Source organism: Zosterops lateralis (assembly GCF_965231275.1).
Source record: "Zosterops lateralis genome assembly, chromosome: 18".
Taxonomy (NCBI): domain Eukaryota; kingdom Metazoa; phylum Chordata; class Aves; order Passeriformes; family Zosteropidae; genus Zosterops; species Zosterops lateralis.
In genome coordinates this window covers 8,785,834-8,813,089 of record NC_139778.1, presented here as the reverse complement: position 1 = coordinate 8,813,089, position 27,256 = coordinate 8,785,834, and the positions used below count along the sequence as shown (strand labels likewise).

Sequence of the window (27,256 nt, the reverse complement as noted above, 5' to 3'; positions counted from 1 at the left end):
GGATGATGCAAAGGGTGGTGTCAGACAGAAATATGTATCTAAATTTGAAATGCAATGCATTATTAAAACCAAACAGCAGTGCTGTACCCAGAGACTCTGAATCAGGAGGTGATCTCTGACTAATCTGGTGGAACAACACCTGGTGTAGATTGGAGGAAGGTACAGCTGCAGGAATGTTCCAGAGCATCAGCAGAAGTGATTGAAGCGTTGAAGAGACATGTAAAGAAAAATTAAATCAGTCCAGAAATGTAGAAGTTAGGCAAAGCAATCACTGAGTGACAGTGTAACTGCCTAGGGGAGCTGGGGACTAATTACTCACCATGGTGCAAGGAAACAGAACTAGAAATACTGTGAAGAGATCAGGGAAACTGTACTTCAGACAGAAATCTGAAATATGTATTAATGGAGCTGATAGGCTATGAATTTATCTTCATGGAAAACAGAGACAGTGACTTTGCCTCAGATTGTTGAATCTAGAACAAAAATGTTAAACATACCACTGGGAATAATTGCTATCCTTGTCTGGAATGTTTCTCTAAATTTGATCTTCCGTATTCATTAGAGAATTCTGAAAGAAAGAATAAGCCCACAGACATTGCCCAAAATATGTAAGATAGCTTGGAAAGCCTTTTCTTAAAGATCATAAATTCTCTCTGAAAGGTCTGTGGGACATGGTGAGATTTATATTGAGCCTCATTTCAAGGAAAACACATTCGAAAGGCTGGCAAATAATTGGATAAATAAAGCATAATCTTATCAAGTACATACTGCTCTGTGGTATGCTCACACCTTATTAACCTTGCAAGCTCCACTCTAAATAAAGAGAAGGACCTTAAAGGCTCAGCATGTTATTTCAGTGTGTGTTAGTGATTTGGAAGAGGATGTGAACTGCAGACTGAACCTTACTGACAGTCTGAAGGTTTTTCAGTAGTAAAATATGAAGGCTGTTGAGAAATTGCATTCAAGCTCATATTCTGACATTCAGAAATGCAGGATGGAATAATTTCATCAATCTGGTTCTCCTGTGAATATTATGGAATTCATAAATATGACTTCCTTCAAGACATGAAATTAGGACATCTAAGAAAAATGCTCATCAGGCATTGAAAAATAATTTTCAGAATATTGTTCTGTGCCATGGTTGTATAAAAAGCCAAAAGCTATTGGGTGCATGAGAACAGGAATGGAAATTATACTGTCATGATGTTAGTCCTCTGTAATCTGGATCCAGTTATGGTGGCATCTGCTTTAAGTAATGGCATTTGTTACACAGCAACCCCCTAAATTTGACAGCAAACACCAGGTCTGCTACTGGGTATATTGACAACCATATTAACAGCATGTAAAGCAACCAACACACTTGGGGTAATGAGTTGAACAGAACTATTGCACAAGTGATGCTTTTGTGGGGTGTGATTTGTGCTGCAGGATCATATCAGGAGAGTATTTGCAAACGCACCTCATTAAAGCTGCTGTACAAAAGATTTCCTCTCTGGAAGATGACACATGCGGACTGTCCCAAGAAGTGCTGCATCAAGAGCTGGAGCTAATCCTTGAAAGCTTCCTGCTGATATTGAGAAGGAGGAGGATGTCAAAAAATACTGTCAAAGCTGAAGCCAAAGGAAGTGATCCAGATTTGGGGGTGCTATTTCGGGAATAAGATATTCCTGTAAAGTTCAAAGTTTTCGTGGTTGGGGTGTTACATCAGAGCTGTATGTGCAAAAGTGTCTTCAAGTTAAACACTGGCACTGCTTTGGTTTTGATCTTGTCTTCAGAAACCTGACAAGATATCATGCTAAAATACATGTTTAGGTTTTATCTAAAGATCCATTTATATTGCAATTAGGTTGCTCTTAAGATAATAAACCTGAGATACCATATTTAGGATGCATCAGAAAGGGAGTCCTATGGGAGTAACTCCAGTTGATTCCACTCCATAAGCAATTCCTGGACTTTGGCATGGTCAGGTACCTCCTACCCAGCTACACCTGCTCCTGGAGAATGGGTGCTCTTAGCTGCTGCCTTTGGAAAGAACTCCTTTGCTGGTCAGGGGCTGGGGCCTTTTTCTCTTGGAGGATGGAGACAAGGTGCCTTGCAGCTCTCAACAACCCCTTGTGTGCCAGCTTATCACAGCCTTTGCAAATATGTATCTTTAGTGGAAAATATTTATGCTGCTCACAGTGGCAAGAACAACTGAACTTTTAGGAGGCTTTGCTATTTTTATTTCTGAGGTTGCCCAGCAAGATTAGAAATAATTAACTAGAGAGCAAACTTGTGTCTATTGCAAACCAACAAAAAAGAATTGCATAGAACTAAGTTTCTTTACCTGCATTGGGATATTGTTAAAAAATAAACAGCACAGAGCAAATATCCATTCAACCTGCTCAAGTGACAGTGGAGATTCTGGACAAAAAAGAAAGGAGCCTCAAGCAAACAAATAATCAGATCACGAATGTTTGGTGACTAAACCATAGTACAAAATCCTCGTGTGATTGAAGTACACTGAAAATGAGCCAAAGTTTAGCTCTCAAGCTGGAGTAGAAAGTGGTTAGGAAAAATACAAAGAGAATTTAAGCGAACTCTTCTGCGTTTGAAGGTGCAGTTCAAGTGTTTACCAGGTATCAGTTCAAATAGCTTTGCCACCTGACCTGAATGGTTTTGGTATTGTTAGCAATATTTCAATTCTGGGGCTGAAATTTAAAAACAGCTGGATATTTTTTTTTCCATAATTTACGGACAATTTTTAATTTCACAATTATATAGACAAAGCAAATAGTAAAATGGCATTGTTTGCTTTGTACAAGGAGGAGCAGCATTCCTTCAACATGCCAATGTCTCAAATTAACTTATTAATAGAATATAAATCCAGAATATTTATTAAAAACAGTTATGGAACAGAAAGCAGGAGACAACCACTCCTTTGATGATTTATCATAATGACATTTATTCTTCTACAGCAAATGACTGAGGAAAATAAAATTATGTCATCTGGTATGTGTCAAGGCCCCAGAGTGAGAGTTGCTAAATGGTCCATTACTGACCTGCTGGTTTCTGATTACTTTTGAGAACAGGCATGGTTTGTGCTTCACTTAGCTGCTGGTTTATCCATGAAGTAAATTATCTGGGAGGAATGTTTTTGTATTGTTATTTTTATAATGACATGACTTGAGAAGGAAAACAGTTGTTTCAGATAAACATTGCTGTAGAGTTTTTTCCTGTGTTCTCTTGATCGGATTACCAGCCCTTGAAATTTGGATCTAACCCCTCACTCTTCAGTGCTGAAACTTTTCTGCAGTTTGAGGATTTGAAGAGTCTGCATCAAAAATGCAGCAGAATCTGTACTGCAGGATTAGATTTAATACAAAGTTACTACCCGCATCCTCCCATCTTACCCTCCCAACTCAGAAAACAGGCTCGCTGGTGCCATTGTCCTGGGAAAAAACAGATTTATTTCCCTTAGAGGTTCTAGCAAAAGGAAGGACCTCTGTAGTGTCTATAAGAAAAAAATAATGCATTTTTCAGAGAGCTGCAAACCTGTATTCTCATTTAATAGTTTAATCCCATTGAAACAAGTAATTCAAACTGCTTGGGAGAATTCCCCCTTCTTCCAGCACTGGCTTATTCCAGAGCAATCCAGCCCCCTCTCTGATGGATGGGACTGTCATTTCCACTTGTGCACGCTGCTTTTCACTTTCTTTCTTCTTCAATAAGCAGTTTACTGTTCCCATGTATCAAAGAAAGAGATCCTAAGGGAAGGCAAAGCCAGAGATAAGAGTTTTATAGCGGTTGGAGACAACTTGTTAGTCATCGTTCCATCTCCAGGTTATTGTATACAATACAAACAGTGGTTTTCTTTCTAGGCTTGTTTATGAGAGTTTTGCTCCCTTGTTTGTTTTCAAGCCCTTTTTTTGCATTGTTCTTTTCCTTTCCATTCAACAGCACTTTTGTTTGCTGTTTGCCACCTTCCTGTGCTTATCTTGGTTTTCAAATTCTCCTCCCTCTCACTGAGTCACATCTTCCAAATGCCATCACCCTGCCCAGCCCTTTCCGTCTATTCTCTTCCAGCCTTGTCACCTTGATTGATGCTGGTTTGTGCCTAGGTGACCTGACCACACAGCAGCTCTGGGGGTTCACGTGCAGAACTGTCTGGAGCAATCTGAGAGAAGTCAATAACTCCCCATTGTCCATTTTCAAAAAAACATTGAATGATTCCACCTTCCATCACCCTACAGTCCCACATCCCCTTTGTCACTTACAGCAAAATTTGGACTCCATTTTTCTTCAATTTGATCTTCAATACCCCCTGAGTTGCTACCCCCTGAATACCAAAATAGTGCCCCAAAAATTTGAATTTAAAGGATGCGATACATATAAGTTACCCTGTGGAAAAAATTTCATTTGCTTGAACACTGTCACCTCATTGTAGCAGTCACTGTGTTCTTTGTCTGTAGGCTCCGTGGAGATTGCTCTCTAAAGAATCCAGTTCCACCTGTATTGTCAAAATAATGCATATGTGACCATATGAAAAATCATCAGTCTGAGAAGTGGTGGATGATGAGAGAGAACATTTACATAAAATGTCTGCCTTGCTGGGCTTTTATGTTAAGATTTAGGGGAAATATGCTTCTGCGGCTTAAAAAAAAAAAAAAAAAAAAAAAAAAAGTGGGATTAATTTTTACTGTACAGAAATAACTGCTAAGGATTGTGGATTAATATTCACAAGGAGCAAGAAAGGTGAAGAGCAAGGATGAGGTCTCTAGCAGGTCTTTGAACATTTTGCAGGCAGAAACCACATGGAAAATGAAAGCAGCTGCAACAGTATTGATGAACTGGCATCACTCACACAAAGCAGGTTCCAGAGGATGAAGCAACCTCTCTCAGACCAACATATTTGCTGACAACTCCAGTAATTCCCACAGCCACCTCAGGTGTAATTACTACACAAAGGTTAATTTGACAGCCCTCTCCATTAAATGACTGTCACATCCCCGCATGTGTTTGACTGTCTCTTTAAGACTTTGGCAAGTGTTTTGGCACACTTCGGTTCTACCCTGTTCTTGTAAGTGTTGCTTATTGCTATGGCAACGCTAATCAATCATCATGCTAAAAATAGGCCTTTCGTTTTTCAAGAGGTTATATGTAGGGAATTGCAAACGCAACTGCGAGCTGTGCTTTCCATATGCTGCTTTCATTCCCTTCATTCGAAGGTGGAAATACCCCTGCTCACGGCTGGTAATTACTGGTGTACATTCCTGTTATTGCACTGGGCGCTCTCTTGAGCCTTAAAACTCTCCTGGTTCTTCCAAAATTGAGGTGCCAAATATGGAAAGTTAGGAAAACAAACAAAAATCCCTGAATATTCCCTTTACTTGTTTTTTAGTGTCACAGGTGTGCTGGGGGCATAACAATTTTTAAAGGAGTTTATAAGATGTCTAAAAAATCTGGAGCTGACAATACCTAAGACGCCTCCTTTGAGAGCTTTACACAAAGACACATTATCATTAAAGACACTGTGATTGAAGATTTTGAATTATTCTGTAGAACTGAACTTTAATTTCAAGTTAAAGATTGAATTTGCCACTATTTCATTCCCAAGAGGAGCCTTGCAAGCTGTAGAGGTAGTGAAATGGAGGGCTGGAAGCAGTGCCCTGTGCATTCCTGTGTGTGCTCAGGATCGATTGTCTCCAGGTCAGTGCTGGAAGAACACGGGCCCCAGAGGAGGCAGAGCAGAAAGGGAGTGGTGCTTAGAAGAAAAGGTTTATTACCTACTATTCACTCTCCAGTTTGATTCTGACTGTTGCATAACAATTTTAATCCCCAGTTAATACGTGGCCACTTGAGGGGAAAAAACCCCAACTTTTTGCACGATGAATAATAGTCTTTTGAATGATGCATAAACAGTTTTCTGGTTCTGCCAGAGCCCTCTGCCAATTAGTCAGAGTGCAGCTGATGAATCATGAGACACATTCTGTGAAATGTTCAAAAATCTGGACCCTGCTAAGTGTTCCTGTAAGGCAGCAAGACCCCCCACAGCTGCTGGAGCAGTGGTTGCCAGCCAGTTGAGTTTCTGAGACAGATTTTTGCGGTGGAGGACTTTCTGGTGAATTTGAATTTTCATTTGGGGTAAGCCCATGTTACCATTATAATCTCAAATTAGGTTGTTACTGTTCTCTCCTTCATACTCAACACAGAGGGAGGCTGCCTGTGGGTGGCTTTACAGAAAGTGGCTCTCTAATGAGGTGGCTTGAGGTAAATGGGACCATTCTTCTATGCTGTTCTAAGGATCCTTGGTCTTTCCTTTATGCTTCTTTTTGAAATGCAAGGTTAGAAGATCTCTTGTTTTAATTAGATCTTAGATTCTGGGTCACAGGAATCAACAACTAGACTCAAGCAGTGTTGCTGAGCTGCTACAGGCAGCCCAATGCAGCCTCACGTTCAGTCCATGGAGTGGTGACATTTCGATGCCATGACCTGGCTCATTGCTGGCAACCTCTGGACAGTGATTGAAAATAGCAGGCATTTCTTTAATACCAAGGTAAAGGGGAAATCTGGCATTTGGCTTTATTCATAACGCCCTCTGAAACTGCAGATGTGCTTTCAGATCAACAGCAGGAAGGGGGTTTTGCTTTCCATGGCACCAGAACCTTATTTTGAGGAAGCTGTCTCACTCGTTTTTTCAACAAGGATGGATTCTTGATGAGCTTATTGATAGTGGATATCCTGTGATCAGAAAACTGAACAATGACTTACTTGTTGGGTGACACCCATTGAAGGAGGGATGTACTTGCTGCAGTCTCCAAGGAGCTGCTTTCTCATTTCAGTTGTTGCGCTACACCTGGCCTCCTAAATGCCCTTTTCCCTTACACCAGCCCCTCCCTTAGAAAAACTCTCTGAATGTTTTCAAGCCCGAACTTGGACCAGCAGAGGCATCCAAACATCCTCATTGTGTAAGCTGGATGTACAGCCCATGAAAGAGTCATTTGCCATAGGGGATTAGTGATGCGTCATACAAGGAACTGGCAGTTAATGCAAGGAAAGCCTCAGTGACTAATAGGAAAGACGCTGAACTAGTGTCATCTAGAGCTGGGTAGACAGCTGCTCTATCTGCCTGTCTGAAAACTTGCTTTGAAAGAAGTGTGAAATGATAAATAAAATATATTTGAAATATTTATTATGATGGGGTTGTGTTGCTTAGTATTACGAATTCTAGTCTCCATATGCCAATGAAGCTAAGCAATCCTCAGAAAAATAAATTTATTCCTATGTAAACACAGAATATTAATCTTTAACAGAAAAACTTTGGTAGGTTGGGTTTTTTGGCATTTTTTTTAAATAGCATTATTAACTAAAGATTTTTTGGGGGGATTTAGTATAAAGGAATTTTCACAGGGGCTCATAATCCACCTTAATTTTATTAATAGGAAATTATGTTAAAATTCATTTCTCACTGAAAATTAAGAAAACACCCTCACATACGAAAGCATTGCTGTCTGTTTGGTCGGGACCTGCATCTGGTGAAGTGCCCTTATATGTTTTTCTATATGAGGCATAGACTGGTCTATGATGAGGGATATTGAGTTGCTCTCAAGATCTTAGTGAATTGAATTTCTAGCAAGACATTCAGGACATTCATACTCCTGGGCATGGAGAGCAAGAAAACCGTTGCATCTAATTATTCCAGACTGCTTATAGTGATTTATTTATATCTTCGTTATAATTTTCAGCTTTTAGATAGAATCTCTGGATCCCTCCAGAATCATCAAACCTTTCAAGTTTACATTCTGTGAACATTTTTTCTTGACGTAATCTAAAAACAGTAAGAAAGGTGATACCGGAAGGGATGTACTGAATCTATCAGCTGATGAAGCAAGGCGTTTTTCTTGTGTTAAACATATTTTTCTTTTGTTGCAGTGTTCATTCTTGCCTAAATTCTCCATTCATATAGAGACAAAATATGAGGACAACAAAGGAAGCAACGACAGTGTAAGTATGACCTTGTGCAAATGTTGATTTAATCCTCTTTGTTAACCACAGTCTGTGTCTGGTGCCTGGAGGTCTCTCAGTTTGGGAAAAAGGCCCCATCGGCCTTTGCCCCTCCCTGGGTGTCCTGGTTGTCCTGGTCTTGAGCAGCTGCAGAGGAGTTACATCTGAAGTACCACCAGATGGAAGATCTGTGTACACACCTTCCTTTCTGCCTCTTCTATTCTATTTGTTCCTTCTCTAAGCACAACATCATTTACATATGTGAATTTAGCAGTGATGAACACTTATGGAAAGTAAAGAAAAGATGACTGGGGTTTTGGTGGTGTGCTTGTATTCCCCTTTCTGTGTTTCACATTATTATCTCTGAATAAAGGAGGTTGAATTCCAAGGAGGTGTCAGGAAGAACAAACAGGAAACTAAACAATGGTCAGAGATGAGAGATCTCAATAAGCAGCTTCGGGAACAATGGCTGTGCACTCAGGTGATGCTTTTGGCAGTCACTTACTCGAAGTTAAAAATTTTCAGAGTTAAAGCCTACAGATGAGAAGGACAACTATGTAAAACTTCTTTAGAGGAAGGGTGGGAGTGAGTAGCCAACAGCTGCTTATCAGAGAGGCTCAGGAGCAGAAGGCAGGAGGTCAGTCAGACTTGGTTGTGCAGAGAGGGAGCAAAGCAGAGTCATACATCTTGCAAAAAAAAAAAAAAAAAAAAAAAAAAGGAATAACTCTCAATAGAGCCCTGCATTGAAAAAAAGATTGAACCCTTGGGTTCATACACAAATATTTCTCTCCCTGTTTATTTTCATATGCATTGGCTGCAGACTTATGGGAAGAAGTTTCTTGTAGGCATGAAATAAAGTTTAAAAGTCTGGAAATTAGATCTGTAAAACAGAGATCCAATGATGGGGTGGTTGAACTCATTCTTGAGAAGGAAAAAGGCAGTCAAGCATATTTTAAGGGGTCTGAGCACAGCCTTCCAGTGTTTTGGGGTGTCCCTCCAACAGCCTTGGTAAGAGGAAAGTGTTCTGTTCTCCAGGTGGAAGGTACATCTCCCTCAGCCCCCTGGGGCTGCCTGTTCATGAGGCTGACAGCTGTTGCACTGCTTATGGCAGAATAATTACATGTACAAGAACAAGGTGGAATTTGGAATAATGCTTTTGGCATGCTGACACTTCCCCACTGGGAACATGACAGGGATCATCTATTAACCACTAGATACCAACCACTCACAGTAGCTGCTACTCTAAGCCAGATCAGTGAGTGAGTTAAAAAGAAGTGTATTACATTACCAGCTAGATGAACATGGTGTAATTTATGCACTTTTAAATGTTCACTTCTGCTTTTTGGCAGCACTTTAATTCAGAGCAAGCCCACACCTTTGATTTTGGGAGGTGCAGACTAATTTTCTGGTGCATTATAATGTCAGCAGTGAGCAGACATGATCTGGGCTGCTGTCTGGCAGAGGAAGAACTGAAGCTGTTTAAGCAGAGTGAATTCTTTCAGTGTGTCAGCTTGTGGCTAAAATACTGTGAATCAAGCCCTGAACAGTATCCAGCCAGGGAATTCAGATGAAAGTGGCATAGAGGTGGGATACTCCAGTGATGTAAATCAAAGAAACTCTATTCTGCTTGAATCCAGCTCTTCCAATGTCATTTTTACCAGATTGCCAGTGCAGTAATATCATATTACCTTTTTTATTGCAGTACCTGAGTCACAGACTAAGCCAGTGTTTGCCTAGATTAAGAGATTTCACTGACCCCTACTTGAACTGAGGAGGAGAAAGAGCAGCTGAATTAGGGGGTTGCACTCCAGCCCTTATTTCCTTGATTTTGTAATTCTGAGATCTGTGCTGTTCCCTGGTGTGGACACAACAAACCAGTGGAAGATCTGCAGTTTTGTGCTCCCGTGACCTTTATCTGGGACCACAGGCATGACTGGCACAGCACAGAAATGCTGGAAGGTTCCTAAACATGGAGAGGCTTCTCTTCATCCAAAACACTTTGGAACCAGGAGTAGGAGTCAACCTCATTTCCATTACTCAATGGGCAGGCTTAAACTTTCCTTAAGAATTTGCGAAGTGCATTTCTCCTTTGTGTTAGATGAGTTTAGATTAACTGTCACTGTTTGTCTGGGTGGAAAACAACAGGAAGTATAGCACCCATTCCTATAGATTTCCACAGATACACTGTATTTTCCTTCATTGCAACTATCAGCCTTGTCTGATGAAGAAATAATTAATCCAAAAAATACTTCTATAAATTTTGCAGTTGTAATGCAAAATAGATTGAATGAATATTAATGCTACAGTAATGAGGGCAATAATACAAATCTGATTTTAACTCAGCTATTTCTCAATGTATCTTTTTAGATCATCCAGGTTTTTTGAAGTCTTTGCCCTCTGATCTATTCTTCATTTCCATACTATCTGATAAAGTAGATATTGATTGTGAAAAGCAACCCTTAGACATAAGGATGCTACAACTAATTCCACTGATCCATGGAAGAAAGCAATATAAATGGTCTTGAGTTCCTGTCATTTGGCAGCCTGGGATGTTATTAGAATTATTTTATTTAACATGTTGTGTTGTCTGGTATAATTCTATCTAATTATTGCAATATATCTTGATGATAAGTTCCTGCTGATTTTTCTTCCCATTTGGCATGATAGAAGATAGTAGTGATACTAGTGAAAGATGGCATCTGCTCTGGAACCTGATTTTTTTATGTCTTAGACTTCATTATCATTTTAAGCTATTTTAAATGTGCTAAAGCATTCTTCTCCCAATCAAAAGTTTGCAGTTGATTTGCACAAATATAAACACTGACAGAAAGAACAATGGACAATAACTGTCTTTATTTAGGTAACCTTGTGTAGTAGTGCAGAACCATAAATCCACTGAGCTGTGATTTCAGTGCTCAGAGCAGCTGATTTTGATGTATCTCATGTAGATGTTCCATGGCAACTCTATTCTTAGAAAAACAGAGCTAGTGCTGGATGAACATGTGAGTACATCAAATATTGTCCCTGCTACCTTGCAGCTTTACAGCTTCATTAACACTGTCAGAAACTGGACCAGTGAGTCAGACCAGTCAGTGTTTCCTCTTGCAGGTCTTTTAAATTAGAAGTCAACTTCTTAAAGAGAAAATTTATCTTGATTTTACTTTTATTTTAAATTTAAAAATGGAATTTTAAAAAATTAGAATGTTTTGTGAGATGTGAATGACATGGGAGGTGGCACCTGTAGAGTCCATTGGTTCCCTTTGTATCCTGAGCTGCTTCCACTGGTCAGGGTGGTATTGAGCAGTGCTGGGCAGGGGGAAGTGCAGGTGCCTATAGCCAACAGCCTCAGTGGGCACAGACCAGTGTGAAAGGGCACAGTAATCACACCCTTCTCCCAAAGGAAAATCAGCACTTTGGGAATTAGAATATAGATAGATAAAGTCCATATTCTGAATATTAAAAACATAAAGGACATCCGAGAGAATTCTTACAGGTATCTACTGAATGAAACAACAGAAATCCGGGCAAGAGGGTGGGAGTTACTGCTTGTGTGTCAGTAAATTGGGTGTGTGCTTTCCATGACAAGACTTCCTTAAGCTCTTCTTATATTTGGACAGGTATTTTCTTTCCACAGTCCATTGCCTGCGCAGTATTTGTGTCACAAAGGACCAATTTAGTCGAACTGTTGTCTTGCTCTCACTTCTCTCCTAACTCTTTTTCTTACTATTTCAGTGTGCACTACAGACACACACCTTGGGGTTTTTTCCCTTTTCGTGGGGAATGCACCGACTGTGCATTACAATCAGCTGTGTTGATTCCAGGGACCCACCATATGGCTGAGTGGCTGCTGTAATCAGTGCCCAGCCATGTCACACATGGCTGTCCCTGTGTGTCACACTCTGCTGCTGGGCAAAATGTCTGCAAAGCAGCTGAAGGTACAGGAAAGGCAGAGTAGGTACAGACACTGCTCAAGCAAATCACTAAATCACAGAGACATTCAATTTTCCTATTTGTTGCACAAGGATCGTTATGTTTGACTGATTTCTGTTGGTTTGTTTTGGTTTGGTTTTTAGTCACAGAATTAATTGCTGCTGATATTTGGACAGTGATTTTTTTGCCATCTGATGCTGTCTGGGGAAAGCAAAAAAAAAAGTACAGCTTGACAAATAATTCGAAGGTTGTCAATAATGAAAATTCACTGTATGTCAAACTTCCAGCTCCTTGTTCTTTGTAGCATAGCATTTTTCTCTGGAAAGCTCAGTAGCTGGAACCTGATTCTGAAACTAAAGTAAAATAAATCTTAGGTATGGCAGCTAACAAGAAAATCCATTTCTAGTTTGGTTGAGTTTAGGGTGGTTTTTTCTCTATTTTTGTCTCCTATCTTAGTAATGTGGAACTAGGTTGTAACAAACTTGAATATAGCACATGGAAATTAAATGTAAATTTACTATTCAAGGCAACTGCCATGAAACACTGATTTCAGCTGAAAGGGATTCAGCTGTGCCCTGGTTTAGCCTCACTGCACCACAGGAACTCATTCTGGAAACTGTCAAAAGGATTGCTGGGCATCACTCAAAATATGGCAAAGGGACACCTTTAGGGTGATTTTATTTGTACCTGGATTTTCCTGTATGATGGTACTGAGTAACCCATCATTTGCAATGAAAAAAAATCATTATTTTTGTGATGCTTTTCCCCCCCTCTAAGAAGTCTGAAAAGATAAAGGCAAACAAGTGGAAAGGTTAGTCTGAAATTCCTCGTGAGGGAAAAGCTCTCTTTGTTGAACTGCAGATCGTATGTCCCAAGCACATATGGCTATCACAGAACATATGACAAGGCCCACACTGACAGAGTGTGAACAAGTGATATGGTTGTGCCTCTACTTCTTGATTTTTCTAAATGAACCACTGAAGTTAGTCAGTAAATCTGGCACTTGAACTAGATGGGACTTAAAAAAACTAATCCCAGCAAATATTATGGATAGGCTATTGCGGTCTTGGAAGCACAGCTACTTTGACATAATTACATAAAAATCCAGTCCACTGTCCAGAAAATACAAATCTTAATGAGATATTTTATAAGAGATGGAATAATAGGGGAGTCGTGACATGGAGACCAAAAGGAGCAGGGAGCAAGGCTGCAGATAAATATGTAACTGCCCCTCCAACCCTGTGGCACACAGGGATATTCCCAGCCACTTCAGGGAGCCAAATTTTCTCTTCTCAAAGAGAAATTCAATCTTTTTCCACAGAAAAATTACTCCCAATTATGAGTGTCCTCATAAATAGTTTTATCCCACGAACCGTTTTGAAATTGGTCAATTCCTGTAATCTCTCCCTGAATAAATCTCAAAAGGAAATGAGGGAATTTGGAAGTGACTGAGGTTGGAGCATGACTTACTGAAAAGTTACACACTGAATAAACTCCACGGGTTGAGTTCTGAGTCGGAATTTTCCTTCAGAAAAATGAGAGCTCCAGTGGAGCAGGTGACACAACCTGGAGAGCAGCCAGTGGTTCTGGCCATGGCAATCTGCAGAGATGAGAATTTCGAGGTGGAAAATATATTTTCTGCATTTTTCTAATGGGAGAAAAGTATTGTTCTTGCAGCCCTTACCACAATTACAGCCCTTCCATGAATTAGCTGTCTCTTTACAGCCTTCTGACTACAAACTCCTCATGTTTAGGCTGGAAAAAAAAAAGCATTTTGTAATAATGACAGAGCCAAACACCTTTCCAGCTGGTAATCCCTTGGAAGGTTCCTTTTCTCTTGAAGATGGAAAACAAACATCACAAGAGAGAATCATGTATTATGAAACAAAGCCAAGCCAGAGGCACTGATGTGACCCTCAGAGTCCTGGTGGTCCAGAGGAGTGAGGAGTTTGCCAGTGTGGATGGAATCAATGCACTCAGCAGAAACTGGCTTTATGCAGTTTAAATCCAGTCCAGGTTAGCTGTGGAGATTGGCCATAAAAGTTACATTTTAGATTAACTACATCTGAATAAAATCGAAGCCAGCAACTTAGCCTAAAAATAGTACAAGAGAAAAAAAAATAGGAAAAAATGCTTGTAGAAAAGAGGATATTACATTTCCCATCACATCCTAATCTGACTTTCTGTTCTGATTGTGGCTACCAGAAGGGAAGTCACTCACAAAGGATGTGCCAGGACATGGCCTTATAGGGCAGGAGGGAAACAAAGGAACGAAATTTAAGTTCACCAGAACTTACATTTCTGCAGTATCCTGTATGACCTGTCTTTCTTGAGGTTCTGGAATCACCTGCCTGGGGGCGGGGCAGGGGGTGTACTTTTCTTTTGGTTTCTGGTTGGTTGATTGGTTGGGTTTGACTTTGGTTGGTTGGTTGGTTGATATGGGGGATTTTTCTAGTTGTTTTGGGGTTTTTTGGTTTTTCATTTTCACCAGAAGAAACCACTGACAATCATAAAGACCCAATTGAAACCTTTCTCCCTCTTTCTGTTATTCTGTGGGTGATGTAGTCTAACTTGTGCTGAGTTTTCATTCCTCTTAGGAAGTATGTAAATGTTTCTTGTGTAAAAGCTGTCACATTACTCCCCTCAGAATAAAACCAAATCCCATGGCAAAAAGGCCACTACAGCCTGAATGTCGCTCTTTGTTTTCCATTTGGGTATTTTAATTTCAATTAATTACTTGGCTTCCAAATGTGAAGCCTGTCCAGTTCTTTCCAATATAATATTTAATATTCTGTCTTTCTACATCATCTTCTTAAGGATACAGATTGTTCTCACCATTCAGTTTCTGCACATTTGCAAATACAGTTGCACAGATTGGGAGCCTTATGCTCCTTTTTGTGGCCTTTAATCTTTTCCTTTAAAACTTTTTAGGTTTTTTTAGTCTCTTTGATCCCAACTACAATAAACCCATCCTCCCTACAGGGTTTCAGGCAATCTAAGATTCTGTGGCTAGGAGAGGCAATAAGAGAATTAGAGCTAAGAAAGAAATCAGTCTTGTTCTCTAATGACTTCTTATTTTCGAGTGCTGATAGAATGAGAAGATTAAATCTCTAGCTGCAAATCTTGTGAGGACAATCTGAGAAAGGGAGAAGCATAAATGATTAGACAACAAGTTCTGCTGGCAAAGGGAAGTGAGAATGTCATTCAGCAAACTTCTGGAATAAAGGAAATGGTCACAGACAGTCTCGGCAGCAAATAAGGCATCGCTGAAATGGTTGGAAAATTCCTCCTGGTTTTGACAGATTGGCAAAGGCATCTGTCATCCCCACTCCCATCACAGCATTTTAAAGAGAGAAAATGAATTTGGAACAGTTTTCATATGAGGTGAAATATGTGGATCAAGCCTGGGACAGAGCAGGGCACATTTCTTTGGATAAGATACTGGGTAATAATCTCCATTAAGGGCCTTGCAAATGGGCAGAGATTTGCATGTGCTTGAATTTATGGGGCTTGTACCTAAACCATGGACAGATTCAAAGCCTCAGCTGACCTGGAAATGTCCATTTAAGTGCAATTTCCATTATTTTAGACAGATTATGGTGAAATGCATCTTGTTCCGGAAATAGTTCAACTGATTTCATCAGGGGCTGCTCTGTATTTCTGAATTTGTTTAGGAAAAAAGCAAGCGAGGAAGCTTATAAAAGGTGACCTATATTATATATATAAACACAGAAATTATTTACATCAATGTACCCAATTCAGAGAAGGAACACTACAGGACAAGGACTTCCCAGTTCCAATTTGTTCAAATAATCAACATAATTTTTTGCAAAACAACGATTGGAGAAGGATAATAATACAAATAAAACCAGGTTGGAGTTTCTCAGTTTTTCTGCAGTTTTAGATGTATGAACATCCAGCTCAGTGAGCGTTCAGTGCTGCCTGTTTTATTCACTATCAAGACAAGTTACAATTGTAGAGTCAAACTTCAGCTTTTCCTGTGTTTGAAAGATGATTTCCTGAGCAATGTTCTTCCTACCAGCTGGTTCCTGTGTTCATTGGAGTCCATTGCTCTTTTTGAATGCTCTAAATGGGCAGCCCCAATGCTTTCAGAAATAATGGAGCAGCATTTCTTTTACTGAAGAGTTATTGGCATTTTGTATTTTTAACTGTTCCTCTAGAATTTAATTAAATCAAGTGAGCATTCACTACATTTATTAAAAAAAAAAAAAAAAGAAAAAAGAAAAATAATGAAAACAAAAATATTTTTGCTTCCTGGAAATGTCAGCCATAGAACATTGTGCCCCAAAGGAAAAAGCACATTGTGAGCTTATTACTGATCCTGACAGTGCATGCATAACTTCCCTGAATTTCATGGCACTAATTCATGGTAGCCTTTTAGCTCGGCGCTGTTTCCAAGTCTCAGAATCATGAGGGAAATGTATTGCAGACACAGTGTAAGTCACATGGGTCACTGAGATGCCTAAATAATTCAATTATGGACACAGGCACAGAAGGATACTGCGCTGCCGCTGCAAATGACCTGGATTTTCAAAATATCTCCATTGTTTGCCTTGCATAGAACAGGAGTCTTGCTGTCCCAAACAAGGTCCTAAAGGATTGAAATGCCTGTGCATGGATGGGTTGGGGAAGTTTGCAGCTTCCACTGAGGCAGTTGAACCAAAATTTAGATTCTCAGTTTAACCACAACTCAGACTGGCTGTTCCCAGCAAACACCTGCACATTTGCTGTAGTCCTTAGAGGGTGAAAACACCTCAAGTCCAGAGAGTCGTTTTTTTTACACAGTGACAGACTCTAGTACAAAAATTGGACAGTACAGTAAAACCAATCCAAATTGTTGTCTTTGCTGTTTGTAATCAAAGTCCTCATTCCAAAAAAATCTAAGGAAGTACAGCAGTGGGAGCAGGAAGCGCTGAACATGAGTAGGGTGGAGAATGTGACTGTGTTCCTGCAAAAACTCAAGTATTTTACACAAAGCTGTTAAGGCACAAGCTAAAATAGATTGTGTTGCACAAGTCATTGAAACTGCTTATAACAGTTATTCCAGGTGGATTTTGTGAGAGTGTTGTTCTGTAACAGCCTTGAATTTCTTTAACTCTTGCAGATTTTTGACAAAGAGGCTAAAGATCTGGAGCGAGAAGTCTGCTTCATTGATATTGCCAGCGATGAGATTCCTGAGCGCTATTACAAGGAATCAGAGGTAAGAGGCAACTTGGCTGTGAACTGGTGAGGAAGGGAAGGTAAGAGGCTTTAGAAGAGCCTGGATAGGAATCAAAGCTGTTTTATTTTTGTATAAAATCTTGCTGGTCAGTTATATTTCAAGAGCATTTGGTCAGAGGGGAAGCAGACAGCAGCCTCTCTGTCTAGATTGCCCAATGCTTTCTTTTGCAGATGATTCTTTGAAATGCTTTCCTACCCTTATCAGAACACATCCTGTGCCAGACCTTTGATATTCAGCTGAATTACTCCAAATTAGGAATGGCCTTTCCTTTGCATTATGAAGCTCAGTGACGAGTTTGCAGATCTGAGCACTTTTTAAACACCCCTGCTGTCCTTGCTTGCATCTCACCCTGATCAGTGAGTCCTCCAAAGTGCCCAAGCCCAGCAAGGACAGCTGTGCTGCACTGACAAGAGGCTGGTGCACAATTGCTTGAAGGGAACAATGACACAAGACCAAGAGGGACTGGAGCACACTGCAGACTGCAGCAGATCTGCCAAAAAGCATCAATGGCAGCAGGCAGAGTCACTCTGAAAACTCCCTGGGAAATTGCTCCCATGTATATTTGATGGAGCACATCTCTGAAGAGCGTGTTTCTTCTAGGTCAATGCAATTCGCTGTTTGAAATCAGCAGCCACCATGCAAATGAAGATGAGGTCTCAATGTTTTAATCTCAGAGTTGATAAATGATGGTTCACAACAAGCAGCTAGAGAGGACTGATCGGATGTATGTTCGCATTTAATTTTGGAGATATGATTTGCCTCTGAAGCCAAGTCTATATTCATAGCTGGCAGTGAGTATGGCAGCTGTTTAACTATCTAAAACGAGACTACATAATCATTTTTAGGATAGAAAGTGAGGACTTGCCAAGGAATATATTTCTATACTATAGGAGACGTGATTTTCAGACTAAAAAAGTCAAGTACTTGTTATCTTCCATTTATATAGATCCTATTTTGAATGTTATGTACAGGTCATAAACCAAAACTGAGCCTACAGTAGAATGAAAAGTAATTTTATTACTTTCCTTAGAGAATGAAACCCATCTGTTTAGTACCAAAAATTATATAACACCTCATGAAACAGCTTATTGGTCTCATCATCTTATCTGAGCTCCATGGCTTCTGGCTCCACTTAGGAATGAGCTGCTAATGGAAAGGGTCAGCATTTGACTGTACTTTAAAGAAATCCTGTGAGATTTTTCATCTCAATCTCTGCACTTCAGAAATTGTAAACACAAAGGTGACAACCAGTTTTGCAACTTTCCTGCTCATTTTAATAGCCAACTATTAAGCATAATTTCCCTATGATTAATCTCCTGATACAGAAAAACAGGCTCATCTTAAAGGAGAAAAGCATTTCAGAGTCTTTGTGTTGCTATTTCAAAGACAAATCTGAATTCCAAATGAAATGGAATTTTGTATGGGTTTAAACAACAAAAATAGCCCAGCATCTGTTGTTTTCTTCTGTACTGATGGATGATTTTTCTGTTGACTACCAAATTCTGTTTCAGAATTCATATAGAGCAGTAAGAACACCTTTAGTATTTAACTGTGCACATGCCACAATTGATAGTGAATTAATAATAGTTGAAGATAGTGGATCTTGCAAAGATTACAAACTATGGAGGTTTTATGCTACCATATGACAAACATGAAGCCAAATTCCCATTTCTGATGAGGTCTCTTACGTAATTTAGAGACTATAAAAAGATTTTTTAATGTTTGTAAATGTAATTTCCTTCTGTTTTCAATCAGAACAATAATTCTATGCAAATGAGAAAGGGTTTGTGTTTCCCAAATAGCAGCTTTGGATAAACCCAGTTAGTGTAAGCTTTTGAAAGGTATTTTAGTTGCGCTAATAACAACAATTTGGCTGCTTTTAGATCATGTAATCGGAACTAAGTTTAAAGATTAAAAGTGAAGTGCAATCCTCAGGATTTAACCATTAGATCCCACAGGATAAATGTCCCAGCTCCCATCCAGAAAGACCAATGAGAACAATTTTAACTTCAGGCATGTCAGTAATCTCTTCATTTCAGTGGCTCTTTCACAGGCTTAAAATAAAGCAAGTTCTTTATCAGGGTCAGCGTGTTTGGCAGCTTCTAGAAATGAGCTTTAATTTTCTTTACATCCTGACAAAAGCACATTCTCTTCAATTAAAAATATACTTCAGATTTAACAGCAAATGTCATTATTTAGCTGTAATACTGCATAGTAGAGAGTGGCTTAAATAATTTAAAGCCTTCACACACTATTTCCTCTGCTTGCTCTGTGCTGGGACTCAGGAGCCTGATGGTAGAAGGACAAAGGCACTGTGTCCTCCCACCTATGATCTAAAAGGTAGTTTTTCAGTTGTCCTGACATGAATCTTAAAAACAGATTCCATTTTCATTTCCATAATAGTGATTCACCCATAAAAAGACAAAATATATAAATAATCCTTTTATGTATAATATTCCATTTGAGTTGAACAGCTCATTCTCACCAGTGCTGAGAGAGGAAATGTGTTCCATGAAAATGTCCTGGCTGAAGGGAAAATGATTGAATTCAGCTTTGTGCATATTTGCTTTTCTCTCCTTCTAAATATTAACTAAAATTGAAAAGTGAAGAATCCAGTTAGCTGGAGGCTTAAGGAGAGCTGTTGCTTCATTGCAGGACACTTTAAGGGAGCCTCTACCAGTAATACTGAGGGAACTCTTGAAAAAAATCCTCCAAGTAATTTGGATTCCCTTAAGGGTGCAGGACGGAAATCACCAGGTCAAGAGTGAACAAAAAACAGTTTTTTGAACTAGTACAAACACTTACAGTGTCCACTTCTATCGTGGGGCTGAGCTGATTTCTGCCTGGAAAGCTGGAGGAGGTGAAGCTGCAGCAATTCAAGTATCCCAAAGCAGGTGATCTTCCTTTAGCTTCATGACCATCTATAAACTCCATTGCGAAGCAGCCACATCTTAAATACAGGGCTTTTTTACTAGTGTGGGTCCCACCCATTAAATTTTAAGAAGTTTAAATGTAAGGTTGCAAATGGAGAAAGGTTGATTCTAGATCCCAGCTAACAAGTTGGCCTGTTTGTCTGTAAGGAGCCACATGTGTTTCCAAATCTGGATGTGCATATTGCATCAAGTACAGAATTTTGTATGTCTGTACAGAGAATGTACCAGCCAGGTAAAAGTAATTGTACATTTTGTGAAGTCATCTCCTTGTGACTTTAGCATCGATGAATATGTATCACCAGCTATATAGACAGATATATTTGTCTGAAACATAGAAAAGAACAAAGCTGAGCTATGCTGAGGAGTGAGGGCCTCCAGTGAATCATTCACGAAATGAAAAATTTACCATAGCTGTGAGCTACTGAGCAAAATGTTCAGTGCAAACATATTCAAGTTCTCAGAATTAACATTTCATTTCCTGTTTATAACAAAGCAACAGAGAGCTGGACAAATGGAATAAACCTTTCAGGCTGCTTCTAAACAGATTCCATGCAGCTGCTTCAGTTTTCTTCTTCCATTGCTTCCTTTTCTCCTTTAGCACAGCTGCTCTGTAATAGGTCCACCTTACGCCTGTCCAAGTGCTTTCAGAGTAACAAAACCTCTGTCACATCACTAAATGATGGTAGCTGAAATACTCCAGCTGCCTCAGCCCCCTGTGAGTGTCAGCACAAGAGTTCAGTGAAGGATATGAAAAAGCATGAACATTTCCTTTTCCTTACTCATTTAGTGTGTGAGTTTACATAAAGGCTGGCTAGATTATCATATTGTAACACCTCAGAACTGTCCCAGTATTTACAGTTCTTAAGTATTTGGCTGGATCTTCCAGAAAATACCATTTAATGGAAATTTTTTTTAAAAGTCTTTTAAAAATGACTCCACATAAATGTCTATGGTAACATCTTTACAACAATAAATCTTTCCTGAGCCCTGGCTGTAAAAGCTGAAATCCAAAACCTAGCAACTACAGCTGATGCTGATATGCCAGATGACAGGTATTAAACCCATGATTGGTTCTGAAATTCAAGATCAAACAAAATGGTCTTCAGCATAAAGAGGGAAAAAATGATTGCACTTCAAAAGCACCATGATATTGCCATAGCAGCCTGAAAAAATTAATTCAGGCATTAAAAATAAAAAAAGGATCTGTTTCAGGGACATCTGGGTACTTCCAGGGAGAGAACAGGATGGGTGGCGCAAGGAGGCTGCACTTTCACCTCTGGCAGCAGGTTCAGCCTGGGGACCTTTGCCCATGCTGGAATGGCCACACAAGCAGCAAGGGGAGACAGAAGGGTGACAAGAAGGGTGACAAGGTGTCCCGTGCAGGCTCCCAGCACACACAAGGAGGTGCTGCCAGCTCCAGGGTGGGATGGCAGCTTCCAAACAGGCCTGGTACTATGACAGAGCTGAGGGCAAGTGTGCCAGGCAGGTTTGGAGGTTTTCTGTAAACAACAAATGCATTTCATTATTTAACTCCAAGTACAAAGTAACAGGTCAGAATTAATTGGAAAAGGCATTGCAACAACCCAGGGCTGTGTTTGCTTCCTGGAAAGGGCGTTACCGTTCCACGTCTGATGCCTGTGACGTCCATGAGGAAATTTAAGTAAATAAATGCTAAATGGTAAATAATAGACTCCATCAATAACCACATTGACTTGTGGTCTAAGTAATAAATCCTGGGAGAGTGCTAGGTTTGAATCCATATCCCACATACAGAGGCTTTTATTTCATTGTAATTTTACATTTTATTCTCAACTAAAACCAGCTCACGGGTTATGATGTTTCTGCTCTGTTGGCAGAAGTGCTATTTTTAAATCACTCTGCACCTGGCAATAATGTATTGCAAATACAGAGTAGGTTTTGCTCCTCTAGCAAAAGGATTTGCCAGATGGGCTTTCCTAATAAATTGTGTCTGATAAAAGGACAAGAAGGTTATTTAAACAAAAAGATTTTAGCTATGCCATTACATTTAAAACAGATTGAGGATTTTGCCAGTAGATAAATCAAGGAGAAAACAGTGAATAGACAAAGTATTCTTTGGATGATGCCTTCTCTAGGAAGAAAGGCATGGGTGTCTAAAAGCAAAAATAAGGAACACACAAAATTAATTATCTCAATAATAATATAAAAGTGGGGTCAGAGCAAAGTTCAGCTTGCCCAGTTTCTAGTTACAGGAAGAAAAGCTCCAAGTACGTGTGCCACGAGTGCTGCTGAGAGAAGCAGTGCTGGGTACCAATATAATTTCTACTTGCTTTTAATGGAAATTATCAGCCTCACTTCATTTTTTTATTACAGAAGGACCTTATGTGCCTACCTGCAGAAAGAATTCCAGGTTGTGAGTCTTAATCTGGCAATTTGAACCCCTGAGTTAGGCACATAAAACCATTCTTGTCTTGTTCTCATTAATTTCAGAAGACTCTGGATCAGGTATTCAAGAGTAAAAGATGAGCAGTCCTAGTCCCACCAAAGTCCCTCTGGTATGGCCTGCTGCCCATGGCTATGGTCAATAGCAGAGGCCTAGGAAAAGTGTAAAAATACAGAGGTGAATGTAGAGATTTTTTTCCCCTAAAGGCTTCCTTGTATGATCCATAGTACAAGCAATAGCTGAGACAGAATTTGTGTCTTTCTAAAACAGTCAAGGTGTTGTTAATGTAATTTTTTAGCAGCTGGGTTAAAGCCCAGGGATATTAGTTTTCCTTACAACAGCTCACCTCTGTCAAATATTTGTATCCTTTGAAAAAATTGATGGCCCAGACATTGAATTCTCAAGTTGACTTCACCCAATGTCACTGTTCCTTACATGCCCCTGCTTGGCTCTTGTGCAGCGTTTGAGTCTCAGGTTCCTGAGCAAGCACTCAGGAAAGTCTTTAACACCTTGGTCTTTCATACAGCAGGCTGGAAATCTGTTCCTCTGAGGTCTGGCTTCCATTCATCAGTCTGCAGCTTTATAGTATCAATATGTTAATGTTTCCAGAGAGGCAGGAATTTCCCTAAGAGCTGTTGGATGTGAGTTGCCCGAATCGTTCCTCCTCGGCTGGCTCTTCCCATGGAGCTCTCCAGCCAATTTGTGACTAATCCTGGTGTCCTTCAAGAACAAGGAACAGGATTAAGGGGTGCAGATGTGCCATCTCTGGGTGCTGTTTAGGGAATTTGCACCTGGGAGTGGTCATGGATCAGTTGCATCGCAGTCAGTGGGTGATTTGGGGGCTGCCAAGTTCAGAGTTATTCCCACTCTGTGTCCCCTTGTGTGCTGGATTAAACTCACCAAATCAAACCAGACCCAACCCATAAAACTTGGGGCCAAGCAGTGATGCAGGGCAGTTATTCATTATTTCATTTCTAGTTAGAATTTCTTGATATTTGATACTGACTCAAATTGATTACATTAAATCCTTTGGACTGCACTGAAGTTATTCCATTATAGATCTGGTTATCTCTGAAGGATTGTAAAGTACAACACTCAGAATTAATAAAGCGTGTGTCTGAAATGCTGAATCAAGACAATGGCTCCATCACACCAGCACTGTGTGTGTGTGCATAAGAAATAGCAGACTCTGACTTATAGAAAACTATTTTACTTTTTAGAGATTCTTATTTCACACTGGAACATTTTGCAAGCATATTTCAAATCATATTTTCTGCAATGATTTCTTTTTTTAAGGAACCTCCAACTAGAATTTTACATCTTTCTGAATATTATGTCTTCTTCTCTTTTTTCTTTTTATTGGTATTATTATTATATAGATTACTTCAGGCAATGATCAATTATTAAACAACTCTTTCAACCAGGAAGTGTGTAGATCCATCAGTGGTTGAGCTTTGTTGGGTGAGAAGATTGGCAGCAGCCTGTGCCCATGAGCTCTGCTGTACAGGGGGGTGTTGCTCAGATAAATGATGATGCTGAACTGTTTTCATGGTGACTTTACATTGAAACCTTATTATACTGTGAGCTCAAAGTCTCCCCTTTCCAAAGCCTGTGTCAGCAATAAAAGCAGTGACTTTCACAGGGAGGAAAGACTATCACCTCATTAGAGCTTTGTAGAGAAGCTTTAATGGCAGAGCTTCAGTTTAGGATAAAGCCAGAAGTCAAGAGAGAACTAAACAGTAGGAAACATGAATGCTGGGTGGTACATAAACTCACACTGAACGAAACAAAATGAAGATCAGAGTATTTATAATTTTTTTTTGTATTTTTTTCTCCTGATTGTCATCCATTTAATGCATAAATTAAGCATTATTTAAGTAGATGTTTAACTGCTTTTATAACAAAGGATCTTCCCAGACCTCAGCACTGGGGAAAGAACTGCTAAGCACTGCTGGTTACTCTTCAGGACAGATTTTAGAAGCTCCACTATGAATTTTCTGAAATGACATAATTTTCAAGTTCTGACAATCAGTGCTTAACCATAAATTATTTCTATTTACAAGATATAATTAGCAGGATTGGACATAAAGAGAAATAGAATTATACCAATATGGAAAATAACACTTTCATAGATAAAACTGTATCTTGTACAGATGAAAGTAAGCTTTAAAAATATGAACGAATGCCTTTAATGGTTTTATGTAATTATGCTGTAATTTCAATGTTGTAGTTCCTTTGATTTCCCAGTTCCCAAAAGAGAAACAGAGTTGGGATTACTCAGTGTTTGCTCATAACTCAGTTATAACCAGAGATGGATAAAGTGCAGGAGTTTCCTACATAGCTTAGGATGAACAAGTTCACTTAAAACTGAAAATGGCATTGCCAGGATCAGTGTTAAAGTGTCAAAGCTCCAACTGGACACTGGATTTCAGGAGACAGGCAAGGTGGAAAATACAAGCAGTTCACACCACGAGGCAGTGGAAAAGCAGGCTCTGGAGAAGACTTTTTTTTTTTTTTCTCAAAGGCCATAAATAACCCTTGGAGTGCACTGCACTGTAATGACTTGCAATAACAGATTTTCTTATAGCAGAAAACGTCCTGGATTATATGATTGTCAATGCATCTCCAAGAATATACTGCCATTGATTCACTGCCACACTTCAATTTTAGGATGTCCTAGTTAATTTTAAAAGTCAATTTCCTATTACTTTTACATAATGTTTATTAGCATGCTTTGTGTCTTATCAAAACTTTTACTTTAGCAAACTGGCAAACATGACTTCCCCTCCTGCATTTCCCTGTATGTTTTATTTGTTTTGCAGGATCCCAAATATTTCAAGTCACAGAAAACTGGGAGAGGCCAATTGAAAGAAGGCTGGAGAGAGACCCATCAGCCAATTATGTGCTCCTACAAACTCGTGACTGTGAAATTTGAAGTCTGGGGACTTCAAACCAGAGTAGAGCAATTTGTACACAAGGTCAGTGAAACAGGAACTGTTTCTTATCCTTTACATAAGCAGAACTCGAGCACTCATAGGGATGTGGCTATGGCTGTGGAGAAGCCTGGGAGCTTGGCCCAGTCTGCTCAGACCTCTCACAAGGTCTGAAAGAGCTGGAGCAGAGCCCAGGACTTCACTCTGGGTACAAATGTGACAAAGCCCAGAGCTGCTCAGGCCTAAGGTTGAGAAAAACTATCAATAACATTTTCAGTGCTGTGACCAATTTATGAGCTGAAGTATTTCTGGGTACACAGAAATACTTCACAGGGGTCCCATACACATAGCAGTGAGGTGAAGAATTCCTTAGGAACAGATAGTGGGAGAGTTTTCCAACCAGTCTACTAAAAAATCAATTAATGAATAGCATAACTACAAGGTGATAAAATTTTTCATAGTATTGACCTTCTACATGTTTGAAAAACTGAGAAGGGAAAAGAAGAGATCCAGAATGTCTAATTGGCCTAAGATTAGTGGTGTCTGTACACATTCCCAAAAGGATTCCCATGCTAGTCAAAGCCATGACTCAGTGTTGGCAACAGATCCACCTCCAGTGGGAAGCTGGACTAGGAGTCCTTCAGAGCCAGCATGACTTTTTAGACACAAAACTGTCAGAGAGTTTCTCACTTTCAATCCTGTTGAAAGACATAACTGAGATGTTTTGTTGCTGCTGAGGCCTTTAACTCTTTCCTTGTTTGCAGGTGGTCAGAGACATCCTCCTGATCGGTCACCGGCAGGCGTTTGCCTGGGTGGATGAGTGGTATGGTGAGTGTCCTCCAGAGCCAGCCCCTTTCAAAGGGCTGATGCAAAGCCTGAGACAATTAACAGCAGGTTTCCATCTGATTTCATGGAGGAGATAGAACCATGTCAAAGTGCATCTCCTTCCACCCCCTTTCATGGGCAGGGACACCTTCCACTAGACCAGATTGCCCCAAGCCCCATCCAGCCTGGCCTTGGACACTTCCAGGGATGCTGGATTTAGGCAGCAGGCAGCATCCAGGGATGCCTTTCCATCCCAGCATGTCAATGGACCTGCACCAGTGCCCTCACCTGCACTGCAGGCAGGGGTCATCTGTATAGAGAACCTCGTGCACATTTGAATAAAGCTTCTTCTTAAGGCTGCTTTAACTTGCAGCCATTTCCATACTGCAGACTCCTAAGGCCTCTGATCCAGCACATTTCCAGCTTTTTAGGAAACTATTTAACTACTGATATGGATTGCAACAAAGCAAAGATGGAACTTTTCTGAAAAAAGATGTACATAAGCATAAATCCTGCAGGGTCTGATTCAGCAGCAGCTGCATGCAAAAACTGTTGGGAATCCATGAGGCAGCTGTGGGAATATGGGCACTTCCAGGAGACCAAAGCAAGCTGAGTATCAAACCAGCCAACCACATTGTCTGAAACAAGCTCACTGGGTTTGTATTTTTTACATGACTTTCTGTAAGACGGATCCATCATCACAGCTACTCTTTAAACAGGTTCTGAGACAGGCCTGTAGTATATAATGGGAATTTGGCAATATATTTAGAATGCTTATTTAGACCCTCCTCAAGGTTCAGGAAACACCAATTTGGGGCATTTCGTGGGTGAAGGAGATCTCTCTCACTCATCAGAGCTCAGAACCACTGAGCATTGCTCAGGAACAGTCACTGTTGCAAACACATCTCAGGGGTGTTACAGCCCTGCACAGGAATTTAACCATGAACTCAGTGGGTTCATTGTTTGGAAATAGAGAAAAAAATTGCTT

General features: G+C 39.9%; 1 protein-coding gene across 1 annotated transcript in view; it reads left to right on the top strand.

Annotated features, from left to right (window-relative positions):
- PITPNC1 (phosphatidylinositol transfer protein cytoplasmic 1) overlaps window positions 1-27,256 on the top strand; it is a 74,990-nt gene that overhangs the window by 42,401 nt on the left and 5,333 nt on the right. The window contains exons 5-8 of the mRNA XM_083874716.1: window positions 7,912-7,983; window positions 17,039-17,134; window positions 25,333-25,488; window positions 26,208-26,271. Coding sequence (XP_083730842.1) covers window positions 7,912-7,983; window positions 17,039-17,134; window positions 25,333-25,488; window positions 26,208-26,271 — 388 coding nt within the window. The remainder of the gene's footprint in view (window positions 1-7,911; window positions 7,984-17,038; window positions 17,135-25,332; window positions 25,489-26,207; window positions 26,272-27,256) is intronic.